Source organism: Miniopterus natalensis, chromosome 10 (assembly GCF_054644295.1).
Source record: "Miniopterus natalensis isolate mMinNat1 chromosome 10, mMinNat1.hap1, whole genome shotgun sequence".
NCBI classification, from domain to species: Eukaryota; Metazoa; Chordata; class Mammalia; order Chiroptera; family Miniopteridae; genus Miniopterus; species Miniopterus natalensis.
This window is the reverse complement of record NC_142090.1, coordinates 58,068,226-58,089,095: the sequence shown is the minus strand read 5'-3', so window position 1 is coordinate 58,089,095 and position 20,870 is coordinate 58,068,226. Positions and strand designations below refer to the sequence as shown.

At 42.0% G+C, this 20,870-nt stretch overlaps 1 protein-coding gene across 1 annotated transcript in view; it reads right to left on the bottom strand.

Annotated features, from left to right (window-relative positions):
- The window catches only part of CDK14 (cyclin dependent kinase 14), a 496,763-nt gene that overhangs the window by 121,104 nt on the left and 354,789 nt on the right, over positions 1-20,870 (bottom strand). The window contains exon 11 of the mRNA XM_087821147.1: positions 8,244-8,307. Within this exon, the coding sequence (XP_087677273.1) occupies positions 8,244-8,307 (64 nt within the window). The remainder of the gene's footprint in view (positions 1-8,243; positions 8,308-20,870) is intronic.

Genomic DNA, 20,870 nt, shown 5'->3' with positions numbered 1-20,870 from the left:
AATTATGTTATTCTCCAAATTCTGTTTTCATCCATGTGGGTTTTGTGTACGTTATAACACACTGCTGTGTTTTTAACTTCAGTAACAAGAAAACAAATAGTTAAGTCAACCAACAAACAAAAAAACACCAAGTATATGCACAGAAACTAACAAGGCTAAGCCAGGATTTGTAAACTAACATTTTTGTTTCTTTCTTTTTTGGGGGGGGAGGGAGGTGAAGGTTGACTAAGCAACAGAGACAAAAATCATAAGAAGTCGCAAATATTAGTGTATCCTTTGCAAATGCGTTTAATATCATCCAATGTAAATAATACTATATTAAGTCAATATATAACTCAATATAAAAATGACTATGTCCAAAACGCCATTGGAAATATTGGATGTATTTTATAATTAACTCCTCTAAATCTGCGATTTTCAGCCAATGTGCCATTAGAGGCACACCGGTGTGCTGCAAGAATTTTAAAAACATGTGATACCTGACTATTTAGTCAAGGGTATTGACCTCTTGTCCCTTAGATTGTCAATAAATAAATAACAACAGTCAGTACAACAGCAGCCATCCACTGTGAATTAATCAAAACTATGCCTTTTTTTGGTCAGGTCTGCAAAAAATTAGTTTTTGATGTGTCGCAGAATTTTAGTAATTCGTTTATGTGTGCCATGAGATGAAAAGGTTGAAAACCGCTGCTCTCAACCATATATTCAACTATGCACAATGAAATTCCTTAGGATTCTTTTGCGTTTGAACAAATGCATTTTTCTTACTGAGCTTGTACAAGTAGTAGGGACGGAAGCAGAGCTGTGGGCATCCTATTACTTGGCCGAGGCATGGACCCCGAAGCCTTTCTCAAGGGTGCTTCGGTAGAAAGAAGGAAAGGGCTCCAGTCCTCTCTAAGGGCGAACAGGGAGCACAGTCATGAATCCCTCTGGCGGCATTTCAGACGGTCACCCCAGTTGCTCGTTTATACAGCAGATAATTCCCCTCAATCCTTCAGGACAGAAGGTACGAGTATTCATTCCTTCTCTTATTCATTCTGCACATATTTATTATGTGCTTACTGTCTGCCAGGCGCTGTTCTAGGCACTGGGAATAGATCAGTGCACAAAACATACACCATCATAAGTAGCCTTCAATACATCATGGGCACCAACACTAAGGGACCATCAATGGAAGAAAACTATATTTACAAGTGTCCCAAATACTGTACCTTTTTATATTTATTAGGAATGCCAGGCCAGCAGCAAACATTTCAGATATAAAAGAGCTGTACTGAAACCATCTATAGTCTTTAGAAAAGAAGTAAAGCAGAATTCCTCTACAGCAGAAAAGGCTTACCCCGAATAGAAGGCTAAGCTTGTTCCAAACTATGGGCATTTTAGATATCTCAGCTCCAAAAAAGCACAGTGATCCAAACAGGGCATTTTAGAAATTGCACAATTGCAATTCGAAGCTTTAAAACACTTGATATCCCCAGAATATATGATTGAGATATGACATAGCTCTAGCGTTATCAGTGAGAGGCTTTGATGTGACATATTAACGCCGAACAGAATTGCACTGCCCTGTAGCTGTCACCCGGAGTGGCTTCCTCAGATGCTAACAGCCATCTCCAGTCCTGAAAACAGGAGACTGCAGCATCCTGACCTGCCCTGGCTGCAGCAAACCAGCCTTCAACTACTGATGTGCGTATGTTAAAATGAATAATCTTTGAGCAACTTTTAGAAACAAACATTCTGCTATATTCATTAAACTCCGACTTCGGACAGCATTTGGTTTTTCTAATATACATACAAATGTGGGTTTGTGAGGGTGTATTCCCAGGAGAGGTCTTCCAACTATCACACCTTTCCCAACCTAAAAGTCAGGGAACACTTCTCTTTCCATAAGACATTTTTCTCTAGAGAGGCAGAGTTTAATCAGTTAGGCATTTATTAAAGTCTAAAGTATACTACTCATAAATCAAAATGAATCTTTACAGCTCCCAGAAAAGAAAGAAGAAAGATTATGTTTCTCACTCTCCGTGTGTCCCCACCCACCCCTCCATCCAAACTCTGCAAAGGGGGAAAGAGATCAGGAAGGGAGCACCGAGAACCTTTTCGGGGAAGCTTGAGCTACCAGGCAGTCTAATCATTTCATGCTACAAGAAAGTAAACTGAGATTAGAAAGGTTGAGTTGCCTGATGCAGGCTAGTGGCAGGGGCTGAGCCAGGACTCTGCTCCAGTCTACCATTACCAAAGAGCTGGGACACATAAGCACAGACAAAGCAAAGTTCCTTTAACCAGCAATACAAAACTCACTTGCAACTCTATGACATTCTGGAAAAGGCAAAACTATGGAGATGGTAAAAAGATCAGTGGTTGCTAGGGGCTAAGGGAGAGAGAGATGAGCAGGTAGAGCAGAGAGGATTTTTAGGGCGGTGAAATTACTCTGTATGATACTATAACGATGGATACCTGTCGTCAATCATTTGACCAAAACTACTGAATGAACAACAGCACAGGTGAACCCTAATGCAATGTATGGACTCTGGGTTATAATGACGTGTCAGTGTAGGTTCATCGGTTGTAACAAATAAAGCACTTGGTGGGGCATGTTGACAATGGGGAAGGCTGTGCATGTGTGGGGACAAGGGGCAAACGGGAAATCTCTGTACCTTCTGCTCAGTTGTGCTGTGAGCCTAAAAATTCTGAAAAAATGAAGCCTATTTAAAAAATACAAGCACAAACAATACTCTCCTGACTCCCTGCCCTCTCCCATGTGCTTCAAGGGTCTAACCCTTTCAAATCTAGGAGAACGAACCTCTCTTGGGTACAAAGGACATGCCAGACAAATGTCTTTCCAAGTTCTAGTGACTTTAGACTATTACTTAAAAAAAAAGAAGAAAAAAAAAAATCTTTCAGTGCCTGAGTTTCCCTATATTATACATGGGGCTTATAGCAGTACTTACCTTAAAGAGTTAACTATGAATGTTCAATAAGAAAATGCAACTCAACAGCTAATAAGAGTGCCTGACACATAATAAACATTCAATACTTGTTAGCTATTATTGCCACCACAACTGTTACTAATATGCTTGAAAAGCTGAGCATCTGGTACAATTATGTTATACATGTACAAAACAGGCATATGGTATATAAAAAGCAATGTTACCCTAGGGAGGGCAAATGCTAAGCTACTCTAAATATCCATCTTGAGGCAACAGTGAAAGAAACGAATAGAAATCACAGACGTGCCGATGCTCTTCTAACTCCTTATATGTAATCCTGTGACTCTAATGCCCTAGCAGAGAGCGAGGGCCGGCATTCTGAGAGAGCATCGATTGTCGTTTTTTACAGTCAAGAGATTACTAATTGGGTTTACAAAGCTGGCTCTAGAGGCAAAAGCATCTGTGTATATACATACTTATGTCCTTTTAAAATAATCTCCATTGCAAACATTATTGTCTGTTAGCTACAACGGCTTTCTGATGGCACAGAATCAAGGACACGTGTAAGGGAAGAAAATTACATCAGGTCTTACAACTGAGCTAATTATTAACAGTCAGTTTATCACCCGATTGGTCTGACTTGAGTATCTGGAGCGGAGGGATGTAAAATATTACTCGCATCTTCACACAAACCAAGATTTTTTTTCCCACCTATCTATTAGCATACGTTATTATTCCATAGTTATGCCTTTGTTTTGCAGCAGAAGCCCTATGATAATGGCTTAAAGGGGTTATAAAATCAACATAATTTTAAACAGAAATGGATTTGATTCACTTATTTTAGCCAGGAGTAGCCAACAAGGCTACTAAGTTAGAAGACCTAGTGTAGGACATTAGTTATTCAGCAAATATTTCCTCTCTCCCTCTCTCACCTTCATGAGTGTGGTCTACTTCTCTGCCCCACTGATGTTTTGTGTAAATGATGATATATTAGTGGCACTGACTTTAGCATATCTGAATTGTGAGCATCACTACTCTTACGCTTTGAGGCCATTAATAAGTAAAATAAGATTTACCAGTACCTAAGCTCCGTGTTACAGGACAGTCCAGCTGATAAACTACTGAGTGACTATATACAGTGGAGTAGATGTTGTGGCTACATGGGACAAAGGGATGACTCATGTTCCGAGCAGGACAAGGCAAGGATTAATTATGCTTGAAATGTGCCTGTGGCTATGGGCCTGCCCCTTGTGCTCCAGTCTCTTGCCACTAGAAGAGCACGCATTCTTTCGTATCTGTTGTTCCCAGGAGGTATGCATGGAAAGACGGGAACTGAACCTGCAGCTTGGAGGCAAGCCCTGCAGAACCAAGACAAGATCAGCTAAGCCAGCTCACCACACAGGCATTAGCAATTAACAACTACTCACGAGCACTGTCACTCAGAATTGACTGCTACATCTGCTTCTGGCCCAGGGCTACTTGGAATGTGACAAAGGGCTTTCCTCAACTACCTTCAGCTTCATCTTTCTGCCTACCTGCCCCTTGAGGACCTTGTGACATAGTGCACCTGAAAGCACTTGGCAAACAGTGAAAAACAATGCAGAGTATCGCCAACCAGTACTTGAATTTGTTGCCATTATTCTGTGTTTCTAAGAATTCTCAAATGCAAAAATTTACATAAGTTCTCAGATACAAATACCATGCTGTGCTCTGTGCTTCCAAAGTCCCAGAGACAGAGGAAAGAAAAGCCTTCTTTCACGCTACCCTTGGTTCATTGGTTCACCCACATAGTCACAGCAATGTGGAATCACTGCTCTAGATGGTCGACTGCACAAGGCTTTGAACTTGTGGAGTTCCACTCCTTCCTTGGAGACAGTTTCCTACTCAAGGTACTGTCGTCAAGACCCAACTTGAATATGGGAATCCTGTGTACTGGTTCTAGATCTAAACTTCCAATCCTCTTGTGCCCCTTTCTGAGATCTTGATTTTTATGTTTTAGAAAGATGTTTAAAAGTTCAGAGTTAGGACTTTTTGCAATGCATAGGTTTCTGGCTACATATCTTGCGGGTGCACTGGGAGCAGGATAAATATAAAACATCAACGTACCAATTAAAGTAATAAAAAGTGTATGGTTGTTTATGGTATGGAACAACTTAAATGTTCCACTTTTAAGGAGATGACAATTCGTTCGATATCTCTGAAAATTATTTGTGTCTTCATTTAATTCTAATCTCCACCCTTAGGCTAAAACTCTAATTCTTTTCTTAGGTAGGATATTAATCGAATCACACAAATTGGACAATATCAAGGGCTTTAATCCTCTTGAGGAGGCCTGGATTATTGAAGAGACAGAGAAGTCTTTATTTAGTGGTTGGCATTCCATATTAACTTTAGTGAGATGAAGTTTGAAAACCGAATTTTACAAAATTCCAAGATTAGGAATATGAAACCAGTCTCCTTAGGATTTTTGTTGTTGTTGTTGTTGTTGTTAAGGTTGTATTAGAACTTCATTTCTTGAAAACTTAATCTTACTACATTTTCTCTGGCATTTTCTAGGCACTCTGCTAGTCTCCATCATTACTGATGACCTCTAGTGAAAATAAATGTGAAATTCTTCAAGCAGATACAGAGGGAGAGATTAAAAGGCAGAGCACAGAGGATTTTTAGGGCAGTGAAACTATTCTGTATGGTAATATAGTGGGGGTTACATGTTATTATACATGCATCCCCAACCCATAGAATATACAACACCAAGAATGAATCCTGATGTAAAAAATGGACTTCTGCCTGGCCGGCATGGCTCAGCGGTTTAGCATCGACCTAGGATCCAGGATATCGAGGTTTGATTTCCAGTCAGGGAACATGCCTGGGTTGTGGGCTCGATCCCCAGTCGGGGGTGTGCAGGAGGCAGCTGATCAATGACTCTCATCATTGATGTTTCTCTCTCTCTCCCTCTACCTTCCTCTCCCTGAAATCAATAAAGATATACTCTTTAAGAATTTTTGTGAGTGTACTGTAAGTAGCTTACATGAAATCCATTGGTGATAGATTAGGGAGGTAGGAGAAAGCCAATAAAGATATACTTTAAAAAAAAAAAATAAGCTATGGACTTTAGGTGATACTGACATGTCAATGAAGGCTCATCAATATAACAAATATACCACTCTGGTGGCAACGTTGCTCATGGGGACTCTGTCTGTGCATGTATGGGAGCAGGGGAATATGGGAAATCTCTGTACCTTCCACTTCATTTTGCTATGAACCAAAACTGCTCTAAAAAATAAAGTCTATTAAACCAAACAAAACAAAGTATGTCCTCATGGCTCAGACATTTTTGTTTTCTCTCAGACTCTCTCAAGCACTCTTTGGGGCAGAATAAGGAGATAAAGGTTCGGGGTAGGACAGACGGACCCTACAACTGATACACTTCTCCTCTGGAAATGTGCACCTTCCCCTCCAGGATGAGGTCCAGGCCGACAGAAACTAGGACCTCCCGGTGGTCTGGTTCCTGGGCTGCATGAAAGAACTCATAGGTGGGCTTCTTGTCTTCCCTTGGCTCTTCTCAAGCCAACTCAGGAAGCATTTATCACGTCTGCTCTTATCCTCAAGCCTCCAGCTTTGCCCATAATGTCTTTCTTGTTTGTCAGCTCCCACGCCTTACACCATCTACACGTTATTCCTCTGTACCCCCATTACCTATTCTGTATTATGTGTCTGAAATGACACTTGTACATCATATAAATAACTTAAGACGTATATATCCTAAGAGTCACATAAATAATATCTGTTTTAATCATTCAGTACAATTCAGGGCAACAAGTATCTGTTGAATGTTAAAACATGTATTATGCACAGTCTCTGATCTCAAGTTATGAATCGATTAGCTTATTTTCTATTATACCACATTACTTTTCAGGACACATTTAATAAATGCTTTTGAATGTTGCTGATGAAGATATACTCTATTCACACCAAAGTCAACAAATTACTCAATGTTTTCTAGTGCAGAAACTTGGCAGGCCAAATGCCTACCTACCTTAATTGTTCCTTTCTGCTCTTATGTTTATTCATTTGAGATTTTTTTCATATTCTCCTTTGTTTTATTTCTTTAGGATTTTATATTTTAGATACTAACACGGGGAAGCTAACCTTCTTTGAGGGCCCACATTTGAAACATTTATAAAGAGCTGTGTTGTCACTTAGACTCAACAGGGACAATTGGAGCCGTTAAAGGATGACTCTTGCTTGGCTCAAAAAAGAAGAAAAAAAGTCCATCTAAACTGTTAAGTTGCTATAGTCTTTTAGAACACAGAAGTTAGTTAAAACTTTTAAAGTACAGAGAGTCCTTGGGGCACTGAAGAAGATAAAAGAATTCTCAGTACACACTCTACACTTTCAGAAGAAAAACACTAAGAATAAAAATAGTTTCCCAATGCAGTCATTTTTGGGGGATTGATAATTTATTCTTGACAGTCCCCCAAAAGAGAGGAAGAGGGGAAAAAGAATACACTTGGTTCCCATAACAGGAATTATTCATAGCTCTTTTCCCTCATAAAATAATGAACTATTAGATCTTCCCAAAAAATCCCTTTCAGTAATTTTATGGTGGGTCTGCATTTTATAATGCATGTTTTGTAACCCAAGGAAAAAAATAAAAACCAACAAGAGAATCATTTTACAATAATTCACTCCACTGATTTTTATTAAGTTTCCAATTCCAAACCTTTCATCCCTCCTATAAAAGTTAAATAAACCAAGTTTGAGATTCTTCCTGTTTAGTATGATCATTAAAATTGGAAGTTTCTTGACTGCCACCTACTGGTGATAAAAAGTAACAGTTTATTTTTATAAATTCTGCATTTTTCTTTCAGATTTTCCAGTTTACGTGTTTAAATATTTTACATTAAAAAGGACTGAATGCTGGACACTCAGAATATTTCATATGTTTAAACTCAAATTAATTAACCATAAATTTCTAGTTTTTAAAAAAGAAATCAAAATGTGATGTTTTCCTTTTTACAACTTAATACTTTTCCTAGTATTTACAAGAAGTCACACAGATTGTCACACTCCAATTTAAATTTTGTTTTTATAGAAACTGAAAATCTCTCATGAGGGATATCATTTATTCTATCTTTACAGACAAATAAAATGTGAAAATAAAAGAACTCCACTAATATGCAATGGAGAAATACACAATGGAGAAAGTAACCAGAATTTTTCAAGGTAATATATTCACTTGAGGGGGAACATTTATACCTTCACCCTTGGCATACAGGAAGCACGTAGTCATTTGTAATTAATGAAACATACCTGGCTTAAAATGTGGTAAAGAGTGGACTCCAGGCCAAGTGTCCTCATTTGGCGTTCCAAGAACCTAGTGGAAAGCAGGAAATTGTGGAAACAGTCTTATTATTTCCAAAGCACTCAAAATTCTCCAGTGTAGAAAACAGTACACTGCATATGATGAAACTCTGGATTTTTTTTTTTTTTCCATTATCGTGTGCCAGAAATTTTATTTCAGTAAAAAACAAACCCGGCTAAAGAGCCACCCAAGATGAATGTCTGTGTTTTAACAGATGCAGCTGAATGAGGTAAGAAAAGTTAAATTGGCTGTATTTTATCAACTCCAAATTTAACAAGTAGGCTTAGGACTCAAAGGATAAGCTATCATCCTATCATCTTCATGGACCTGAATAAAGTATGTCTGTGTCCCTCATGATTCTTTCATGAGCTTTTGCCCTTCACTCCGGTATCAGATGTCTCATCACTGAACAGTTCTAAGAATTCTGTCATTTCTCATCCCACATCCTCCAAGCACCGTTATGTTTCAAAGAAGCAGGGCAGACAGCTTGGGAGGCTCGCGTTCTCTACTGGCCGTATGCTCATGACCGTTAACATCTTTAATTATGTGATTTACAGGTTTCTCGTCCCAAAATACTGTTCTCCCTAGACTTTCCCCTTTCCTTACCCACACTTCTACCTTCTTTCCCAGTGTGCTTTTCTATCACCACAACGTTTGATCTGGTTAAAGGACTTAAAGGACAATTCCTGCTCCCATATAACTGGGAACACTCCATCTGAATTTCCAACTCCACCATCCATGGCTATTTTACTCAATGATCACAGTAAATCACCAAAGGAGAACAGTGGAGATAAAGGGTTCAAGGCCCAGACCCTGTATACAGACTCCTTGCACCTCTACTTACTTACTAGTTATGTGACCTTGGACAAGAAATAACTTCACTAAGCTCCTGCTTCCTCATTTGTAAACCGGAGGTGATAACAGCACCTACCTCATCTGTGGTGAGAACAGTACCTGGCATTGGCAGGTGCTGTGTCCCTGTTAGATATTATTCAAAGCACCCATAGGAAACGGGGGGCAGTGACAGGCAGCTGGCCATGTGGGAGAACCTAGTCTGTCCACTTTTCCACAGTGACCCCTGGGCAGGGGTCTAACTCCAACTATCATGAACCAACACAAAGAGTCAGAGGTTAAAAAGGGCGAGAGATAAAGCCAGAAGCTTGCGAAACAGGAGGAGTGGCAGGTTTTGGGGGGGGGGGTGGAATGAGGCATATTCACTTGTCTCTGAGGATTAGCAGGCACCTCTGGGCAATACGGAAATACAGAGCTCTGATTACTGATGCATTTATTTACTGGGGGGACAAAGCTGTCCAGTCAAAGGGTGGCGCACATATAGCAAGCGCTTCACGCACTGGCCCCCACTCTGGTGAAACAGGGCTAAATACACATATTATGATCTTCACGGGTTCAGGGGATCTGATAATACGACTTTTCTTTAAAATTGTAATTGGCTAATTTAGCAAGTACTAACTGATACAAACATTAATAGGCAGATCTACTCAAACCAGGTCCCACTAATGATGAGCTGGGTGGGAGTGGGGATGCAATTAGGCGACAGGGCTGGAAGAGTCGTGAGACTGGAAAAGAGACAAAGCCACTGTGTCTGACGTGAACAAGTGTGATAACAGTGTCTCTGCAAAAGGCACCCCCCTCCCTTTCTTTTTACTTATTCCAACCACGATGTCAAGAGAGGGAGACAATCTGGTGTGCAGACAGCGCACACAGCTCACCGGGGAAGCCCCACTTCGAGCTCACATTGAGTTCTGATGAAGGACAAAGGGAGTCATCGGTACTATACTTTAACAACTAAAGAGAGAAACTTTCAGCACAAAATCACGACTTGATCACAGCTAATCCATTACATATGAAATAGAGCCTCTGAAGGTTTTATAAACAATGAAAGTCCAGCCAGGTCCTAAATCTCCTTCCCTCACTCCTCACAAAGGTACGATTGCTACCCCAATGGTACCTGCTTCCACGATGCTTGTGTTAGCAAAACCTTCTTACAGGCACCACCCTCATCCAGGTCCAGTGTCTGTTTCAAAGTGATCATCAAATATTAAGGCCATCTCGTAAAATTTACTCGCAAAGAGAAAAAAATATGACTTTTTCATGAATTATTAAAGCACTGACTGATGAGATTCCAGGTCTCAAATTCTTCTCCTGCCTACAACTCCTCGGCCACCAGCACAGGAAATATAAACTGGGCAGCCAGTGGGCGAAGGAAAAGAAGAATTAAAAGTCAGTTTTGTTTCTTATAAAAGCCTTTTTGGGAAAGACAGTTTGGGTGAAACATATGGTTGGAGATGATAGGGTACTTGTGCAATAAGGAAAGTGGGTGTGTGTTGTCTCTAGTGTCAGAATTTCATTTATATTAATCAACTAAGAAATTCCACTACCAAGATGCTTTTAAGTCAGAAAGAAAGAGAAGTATTATCTAAAAGCCAAAAACAATCTTTTGCAAATAAAACTGCAAAAAATAAAACAAAACAAAATTGCATCCGGTGTGCCTTCAACACTGAAAATGTGGTTATCTGTCTGCAAATAAGCATCTCAGGCCCATTTTAATCTTAAAACAAAATGCTCTGATATGCTAAAAACTCACCTACAGATTCATTTAAGCAGCTTCACCTTACACCTGTGCTGTGACGAGCACATCTTCCTGTTCCTTTACTGGTTCATCTCTTCGCTGGCCTAACATCTACTGTGTGTCACAGAAGACAGAGGGGTGAGACTGGGCGCTGCCCTGAGATGCTCCTACTCTGGTGAGACACATGAACAAAGACACCAATGAGCTGCCTTCAACATAAGTGTTCCCTCAGGAAAGGGCAGTGAGAGCCCAAAGCAGGGATTGCTTGAGTCTACCAGGGGGCAGGGAGGAAAGCTGCATTGGAGAGGATCAGCTAGTGGTAGAAGGAACCCTGACTAATGGTTGGCCAAGTGAAGAAAGGGTAGGAGTGACAGGAAAGTATTCCGGTTAAAAGGAAAGGCTTATGTCAAAATATTTCCTCCAAACACCCATGTTGCTCAGGCCCTTATATCTTCCCACTGGTTTCCTCTTCCAGAATGTCCTGCCCCTAATTAGTCAGGTTAACTCCTACCTCTGAGTCTAGCTTCAGCCCACAATTTACCTTCTCCTGAAAGACTTTCTGGATTCTCTGCTCCAGGTTGCATGTGATAATCTTTGTGATCTCTGGGGGCTTTTTGCAGATGTCTACAGGACCTACTCACTGCTTCATAATTGTTAGGTAACTTGTCTGCCTTTTAACTGAACTGTGGACTGACCACAGAGTGAAGACCATAATGTTTGTGTTTGGATCCCTACTGCCCACCATATGCCATGTACTCAGTAAATATCGACTAAATGAATGAATGGAATGAATGCATGATGTATCTGGGTAACTGTGAAATTTGGTGCGACTGAACTGTAGACTGGGTTATAGAAGGGGAGGGGGCTAGGGCCAGAACCAAATCCAAGGGAACTATATTTTAACTGTTTCAGATTTTCCCAAACTACAGGTCCCATTGGGCTAACATCTCCTGTTTGTCACAGAAGACAGAGCGGTGAGACTGGGCTCTCACTGGGGAATTGTAAATTTCATTTAGAGTGTTGACATCAGCATTTTTAAAAGAAGAAATAAAGAGGAGATATCAGAGGGTAACATACATGGTAAAGACCCATAGTGCTTTATGAAACTTCTGTTCAGGTTGTATCTGTGTGTGTGTGTATGTGTGCACACGTGCGCACGCTCCCTGTGAGTCACGATGTAAAATGCATTTCTTACTGTTTAAAAGCCATTCTATAGGGAACAAGAAGTTATTAGCTGAAACCAAGAATGCAGGTGATAAAGCAAGTGTGGGGGCTGAGGGCAATGAGTTTAGTTCTGGGCCTGTTCAGTGTTAAAAGTGCCTGCAGGTCAAGATAGGGGATGTGAAGACGGCAGTTGGAAATACAGGCATGGATCTTAGGAGAGGGATTTAAGATCCAGAAAAACATGTGGAACTCTTTAGCATACGTAGTAGTAGAAAACAAATGCCAAACCACAGCTACAGAATGATCTTTCTTCGCTATGGTTACATATACACAGTTCCCAAAAGAATGTCTCTGAATTCCAGGACTTTTCATATCTGTTAGGAAAACAAGAGGGGGTCTCACCTTATCAGTAAAGATTTACACTGCTTGACCCTGATGAACTCGCATTTAATGCCCTTAAATGTATTCTTCCAGATCTGTCTATGCGCTGACAGGTATGGCTTAAATCATACCAATCATGACAGCCTCTGAGGGGCAGAGGAAAAAAGAAAAAGAAAAAGAGAGCCCCTTTGCTAAAACATTTACTTTATAAATTCTGAACTTCTAGAGCTGAGTTCAAGAACTAGTGTTTGGCCCTGGCCACTGTGGCTCAGCTGGCTGAGCGCTGTCCCATGCAGCAGGAGGTCACCGGTTCAACTCCGTCAGGGCACATGCCTGGGCTGTGGGCTCAATCCCCAGTAGGGGGGCGTGCAGGAGGCAGCCAATCGACGTTTCTCTCTCATCGATGTCTCTCTCCCTCTCCCTTCCTCTTTCTCTAAAATAAATTTAAAAACATTTTTTAAAAAAGAAAAGACTATGCCTTTCAGAGCTGTCCAGTTGGCTCTCAGGAAGATCAAATGGAGAAATGAGGCTCAAGTGATGTTAAATGATTCACAGCCAACTGACCAGACTCTAGGGAGATGTTCTGGGTATTAGAAACTAGGCTTTTTCATTCCTTCTTTCGGTCCAGTCCAACACACACACACACACACACACACACACACACACACACACACACACACAATGTATATATTTGTATACATGTCTTCGGTGACTTAAAGGAAGACACTGGAAAATGTCTTACGTTCTCCAATGGCACACAATAGAAAGGATTTGTAATATTCTGATGGCTGAGTCAGGATTAAAAAATATTTAATCAGATAGGAACAACTGCCTGAACCTAACAGAGAAGCCAAATACCAATAAATATAAAGTCCAGTACTTAGGTTCTATTAATTAATTATTCAAGATGGGAAGACCTGGCTGGCAACAATATGTGTAAAAAAAGACTCATGGTTTTTAGTTGACTACAAATTCTATGGGACCACCCAGTGGAAATCAAAGGAGACTGAGGCGGGCTGACTTTAAGGTGCCGGTAGCCCCTGCCTCCTGGTGTTCATACTCTTCCCCTGGAGTGTGGATGGGACCAGGGACTTGCTTCTAATCAACACAATATGTCAAAGTGACAAGGTGTCGTGTCTGTGATTATATTATGTAAGACGCTCACTCCCATTTCGCTAGGAGACCCTCCCTTGCTGGCTTCGAGGAAGCAAGCTGTCGCGTAGGAAGGACACACGGCAAGGAAAAGAAGGTGGTTGCAGCCAACAGCCAGCAAGACCTGAGGCCTCCATCCAACAACCCACGAGAACGTGAACGATGCCAACAGCCAATGAGCCTGGAAGTGATTCTTCCCCAGCTGACCCTCAGATAAGACGCAGGCCCAGGTGACACCTTGACTGCAGCCCTGTAGGACCCTAATACAGATCGCCCACCTAAGCCAGGCCCGTACTCCTGACCCACAGGCATTGTGAGCTGATGAACGTGTGTTGTCGTTACGTCTGTATTGATATGGTTATGCAGCAATAAACAACTAATACAGATGTAATCACTGAGCCATATCACATACCAGGTGCTACCTGTAAAAAGGTATGAAAATAAACAAGGCAGTCTTCCATGGGATGACCCAGAAAGGAAGGTCAGGGTACGGTGGACCCACGTCCCATGAGGTGGGTTGGAAGCTTACTCTGAATGAGATTGGAACATCACCTGTAATAAATCAACACTGCAGTGTCCATGGGGGACTGACTGATGCTGTGCTGAGTCAGATGGAAAACAAGGGCAATCGGGTGAGACATCAGCATACAACAAAGGACGTCCGCATGACACGAGCTGTATAAAATGGGAGACAGCCTTCTGAGGTCTAATCAGAGCTAAGGGTTGGACGGCACATTTTCATTCAGATACAATAAAAATCACATTCTGCCTCCATAGACAGAGGGTCATGTGCAGTAAAATTCTGATGTAATACAACAACAAACAGTTTGGGCGATAAGATGAGGTCATGCATTTACATCTACCTTGGTTTTTATTTGTCCTAATACGGGTAGATGGGGAGAAGTGAGTTGATGAGGAAAGGGTGTGACTGAATGTGGAGGGTAGGGAAGGTGCGGATGAAAGCTTTCCTTCCCCGATTTCTATCCAAAGTAAGTACCAATGTTCATTATGTTGCAGGGAACCAGCAGAATCAACAGCAGCTATAAAAATATTTTCTAGTAGCAAGATAAGCAAAATATACCCATGTATGTGGTGTGTGTGTCCGTGCGTGTGTGTGCGCACACACACATACATTCCCTAAGGCTTAAGCTACAGTGCCACTAAATAAGGGGTTAGGCTGTTCAAACTGTTCGTTTCTGACAATGCCAGTGGCGTACAGGCTGGATGTAGGATTAGGAAAGCTGCTTTAAAATGCTGATTTGGGGTTATGTTCCACGGAGCAGTGGAGCCTGTAGTGAGATTCTGCAGAGCAGGGAGCTTTACCTAAGAACAGCCAGGAGAGGGAGCCACGGGACTGAGAAAATGAAAAGCGGCCGTGCTTCAGTAAACTACTTGAATATATTTAATCAGCTGGATTAAAGGAAATGGTGTTTCCAAAATATTGTGCAGTTTTCAGCATGGCAAAGGGTTAGGTGAAAAGTAACCCAAATAAGTAAAGGACAGCTCTTAGAGTTTTATTTTAAGTGAGTTCGAATCACCTGCCAGAAGGTAAAGGCCAGGCTTAGAGGTACTTGGCTAGACATGGGAATCATCTGGGAAGTAGAAAAAAAAAAAAAAAAAAAGATAAAGAATACTAACGATACTAAAGAGTGGGACACATCTCATAGATTCTGATTTAATTGGCTGAGCTGCAGCCTGGGTATGTGGAATTTTCTAAACCTCAACAGTGATTCTAATGTCAGATAAGGTTGGGACCACTGACTAGCCCAATGTACCTAGGCAACCCCTTAGGGAGAGGTCCTCAGTTTTGTTAGGTGATTTATAGATTGTTTCCAAAGCCTTTGGCCTGGATCGGGAGGGCCACAAAGGATTTTTGGTAGATGAATGAAAAACACAAGCAGTTGGCTATTAGAGAAATTAGAAAATGCTCTTAACTGGAAAATTCTGCAGCTCATTTAAATGTTTTCCTCCAACTAAATTTTCATTTTTCCCCCCTCTCTTTTCTTCTACTGTTTCTATTCCGTTTCCCTAAACCCTGACTCCTCCATCCATTTCACTCTCATTTCAACATCTTCCCTTCATTTCACTGAGTGATGTTATTGTGACAGGGCTTCAGACTGTCAGTCCCCAAATGTGCGCTGTGGGAGCCATGGAGATGGAAACGCACGTGCCCGTCACTCAGGAGCCAAAGGGTGGAGGCCACAGAGGCTGGAGGTGCGGGGGGGGGGGGGGGGGGCGATGTTGCCAAGTGAACGCAGCGGAACTAGGTTGACTGCCTGAAGCAGCAGCACAAAATGTAGAAAAACCAGGGAGAGGGATCTGGAGGCAGGAGCACGAGGTGCCAGAGCCTTGCTGCTCAAAGCATCGTTCTTGAATCAGCAGCCTCAGCATCATTGCAGAAAGAGGCTCAGACCCCACTCCTGACTGGAAGCATCAGAACCTGTAATTCCAACACGAACCCCAGGAGAGCATGTGTACACTGAAGCTTGAAAATTCATTCTATAGTTAAGCCTTTAATACATTTTGCGTTTATTCTTATATATGGTGTAAAAATGTGGTCTAGTTGCATTTTACGCATGTATCTGTCCAATTTTCCCAACACCATTTATGGAAGAGACTGTCTTTACCCCGCTATGTTCTTTTGTCCTTTGTCACAGACTAACTGACCCCACACAGGCTTGGGTTTATTTCTGGGCTCTCTGTTCTGTTCCATTGACCTATGGAACACAACCTGGGGTTATGTCTGGTGCCCTCCCCACCCTGTCACTCAGATGCTGGTGCAGCATTATTAATAGGACTGTTAATTCATCTCAGTTGACTTCTAAAGCAACTTATGAATGCAAGACCAGCAGAGACCGACAGACAGAAGCTGACGGTCGGCCAGGCCGCCTCGCCAGCTGCGTGGCTCCTTTCCTCCCAGTTGGTGCTGCGGTGCTTCTGCTGACCTACCAGACAGGGCCTGATTTCAAAGTCAAGGAGTGATACTATATTGCTTTTTACAAAGAACACCTATTTTCTCACTCATTCTTATTCAATCTCACAGTCATAGGAGCATTTATCCCTCAAACCAAAGAGAGAGAAAAAATGTTCGTATTATTTTTTTTTTTCTTTCTGTGGACCTAGTGCACAGGATTTTGTTTTAATTAACATAACACGCATCCCTGAGCTCACCACCTCAGGCAAAAGCTGGGTCATTTAAGTTTTAACCATCACCAGTAAGCTCCATCCTGAATCATGTTCATTATTCTCTTTCCTTTTCAGGTCCTTGTAAAGATTATAAAATGTGTTTTATTTTCAATTTTCTTTTTTAATCCCCACCCAATGATATTTTTTCCATTGCTTTTCAGAGGCAGTGCAGGGGGCGGGGGGACATCGATGTGAGAGACACACTGACTGGCTGCCTCCCGCATGAGCCTCAGTCAGGTACAGGGACAGAGCCTGCAACCGAGGTGCCTGCCCTTGGCAGGAATCGAACCCCGGACCCTGCAACCTGCAGGCCAATGTTCTAACCACTGAGCCAAATCGGCCGGGGCTTATTTTCAATTTTATATACAAAATATAATGCTGTAGCTAATCTTTTGGGATTATTTTTTAAACTTATATTGCTAAGATTCATCCAAACTCTTGTGTGACTATTATGTGAATGGAGTATTATTCATCCACTGTCTTACTGATGGGCATTTGTGCTGTTTATGAGTTTCTGCCCGAGATTCAGGAAGGGAAATCGCATTATATAAAAATGGTAGGTTGAAAACTCATCCCGTCATCTTATTATCCCTCTACTGCTATAAAACTCCATAATGAAAAATAAAAGATTGGCTCCTAAAATGGACTTGTGTTCCAATGGTTTGAGAGCTGTTTGGGACTCATAATACATTTTCCCAAAGAAACGATTTTCTGCATGGTGGTTAGTCCCCTGGCTGATGCGCAGAAGGCTGTTAAATCCATAACAAACCAGACAGCGACACAGAGCCAAACCACCCGTATGACAGCATTTCCGACGACAGCACAGCTACCATGGAAATCACAACACTCTCCCGATGGAGGCGGCCAGGGAGCAGGACAGGGCTCCCGTCCTCACGACGCAGGAAGCCCGAGCCTGGGGCAGCCACTCCAGCCCTCAGGGAGGCAGGATGGGACTGGGGTCAAGAACCCAGGAGCTGGGGCTTGGGAGAAGTGACAAGAGCTCTCCTAGAGGGGATGAAGGGTGGCTACAAAGTGAATCATTTTCTCTGCATTTCTGGCCCTGCTACAGCCAGGGGCGGGAGGGGCGGTGGCTGCCCTGCAGGGGTCAGGCTGGGTTTTCTCTCCTCTTCAGCCTCTTACCTCTTCGTTCACAGAGGCACCTGCTTGCACTTAGGAAGGGGCACTGGAGAGGCAGAATGGGGGCTCCCGGAAGTGGAGAGTGCTAAAAGGGATGCCCCCACCCCTGTGCTGTTGTGTCTGGGGGGGAGGGAGGACAGGACAGAGTAAGGGCTGCGCCTATTCTGGGCGTATGTAGGTCAGGGCCTGCTTACAAAAGGAAATCCATACATTTACCTTATTTCTAAAAAAGGCGCTGCTATTTTTAGAGCTTTGAATGGGGTGTGCAGGAATGTGTGAGTTACAACTAAATCTCTGCTAAGTTTACTAGCAGAAAGGTTGTTTAAAAATTTAGGTCAAGGGGGTTCCACAGTATGTGCTGCATTGGCAATATTTTATTATAGTTTTGCAACTGTATATATACTATTTGGATATATACAATTACAACTACAACATATGTGTATATTAGTACCTATTTATTCATAAAAAAATTACTGCAAGCCTGTTACTGAGAAGGACTCTGCTAGAGATGCTAGGATACAACTATGGAAAAGACAGTCCCTGATAAAGGGTGACCTTCATGATAACCTTTAGGTCCACAGGCTCCACAGGCCCCCACCTGGTCCAGAGCAGACTGTCTCTCTTAATGCAACACCAAAGACTTTCACCTATAAATGGACTATTTATTTCTAACCAATTCAGTGGGTCCCAAACTGGTATTTAGGATACCAATGCTAAAATTTGGTATTTATCATCTGAAATGAGTAAATCAAGGTTGAAAACAAGGTATTCTCTCAGGACCTATGGGTTCATCATCAGGGTGACAATGAGTTCAGTATAATATTCAATTGCTGTTATTCTTGATATTTAAATGCTAAACCGGTGTTCATTTAGCCTCATCAGCACCAGCTTAGATTATTGTGAGCTACCTGGTTAACTTTACATTATATTTTAATGCATTTCTGCATCAATGGCATATTTGGCCAATTATTTTCCAATGACTAGAAATTATTAGTCATGCACTGTGGATTATATATGAATCAGTTAAAAAACTAATGCAAAAGCAGATATATGCCTATATCTTCCTTACTCCTTAATCATTTTTCCCCCCCAAACAATTATTTCTGTGGACTAAATGTTTGTGCCTCCCCCCAGCAAAAAACCCACCTCATTAAGTTAAAACCCTAACCACCATCCCTGAATGTGACATAGTATTTGGAGGTGGGATCTTGGGAAATAATTAGAATTAGATTAAGTCAGGAGGGTGGGCTCTCATGATGGGATTAAGATCTTTCTTATGCACCCCTATGTTCATAGCAGCGCAATTTACAACAGCTAAGATCTGGAAACAGCCCAAGTGCCCATCAGTAGGTGAGTGGATAAAAAAGCTGTGGGACATGCATACCATGGAATACTATGCACCTGTAAAAAAGAAGGATCTTTTATTCTTTGAAACAGCATGGATGGAACTGGAGGGTATTATGCTAAGTGAAATAAGCCACTCAGAGAAAGACAAGTACCACATGACCTCACTCATATGTAGAATATAATAAACAAAATAAACTGATGAACAAAATAGATCCAGAGACACAGAAGCATGGAACAAACTAAGGAATCTCAGAAGGAAGACAGAGGTGGGGAGTGGGTGGGAAGAGATTAATCAAAGAACTTATATGTATATATGCATAACCTATGGACACAGACATTGGTATAGAAAAGGCCTGGGGGTGGGGTGGATGTGGGGTGGAGGGGATCAATGCGGGGGAAAAAGGGACATCTGTAATACTTTCAACAATAAAGATAAATTTAAAAAAAAAAAAAAAAAAAGGAGGAGACGTGGGATCTCTCGGAGCACACCCTCCAGGGAAACTCACATAAAGACCACGCTGGACCCCAATCCTGCACTTCCAGCCTCCAGTCTATGATATTCTGTTACAGCAGCCAGTACTGACTGAGACTCCATGTCACGCAGGAAAGGGTGGGTTGGCAGGCCAAGAGATCTGCTGCCTGCCTGAGTGTACCAAGGAAAAGAGAGTGGAAACCTGTCCTGGAGGGGCTCCAGGTGAGAAACACACACACTCTAATTTATCCTCCATCATGATAGTTTGGACAGAAAGTTTTATAATGTTCAGAGGGGCTCCAGGACCTATGAATATGAAATGTGATACAATGAATAATGAACCCTAAATGGGGATCTCTGAGCTATACACAGACATACAAATGATGACTGTAACAGGCTGAGTGATTTGCAGGGGTCACACGGCTAATGGTGACTGGTGGCGGGGGAGGGGCGAAAGGATGGTCTCTGGACTCCAAAGAGTTAATGGGCCCCCATTAGATTATACCATAAAAATCATTTAAACACATATGTTGACCTTTGACATGAGTTTTATCCTCATGCAAATGACAAAATTAAGATTAAAGATACTCAGACAAATCAGGGGTTGGGCCAACAGCGGGCAAATCTTCCTAGTCTCCATTATATTTATGTAAGACGACCCTGTTTTGTTATTTCTTGGGAAGAAATGGCTTTTACTCTGGATTATCAGCACATCACAAAACATTGCCTGGATGGTTTATTATTTTCAGTAAAGGAAAAAGTTTCCCAAAAGTTAGGAATCTCAACGGTGACACAGTGTGGCCTCCTTGCACAATTGAAGCTGTCGCAGCTGCTCGTCCTCTGATCTCTCAAGAAGGCAGCATCTCATCACTCCCTGTCCGCTGCCCCCTTTCTCCACGGACAGGGTACAGGGCACAAAGGACAGCCTTACAAGGCTGCCTGTCAACAAACGGGAGCAAAGTGCCAGTCCAACGGAGGTGCAGTCGTCTAAGGCTCACATTCACTAAAAAGGCAGGTCACTCGGTCCTTTCAAAGAGCTCACTGACTGTTTTAAATATGCAGCCACCTCTGTTTTATGGTTTCTTATGACTGAAACAGGCTCCCAGTACAACAAGTTGAGGAATGGCGATTAGGGCGGGTAGGCAT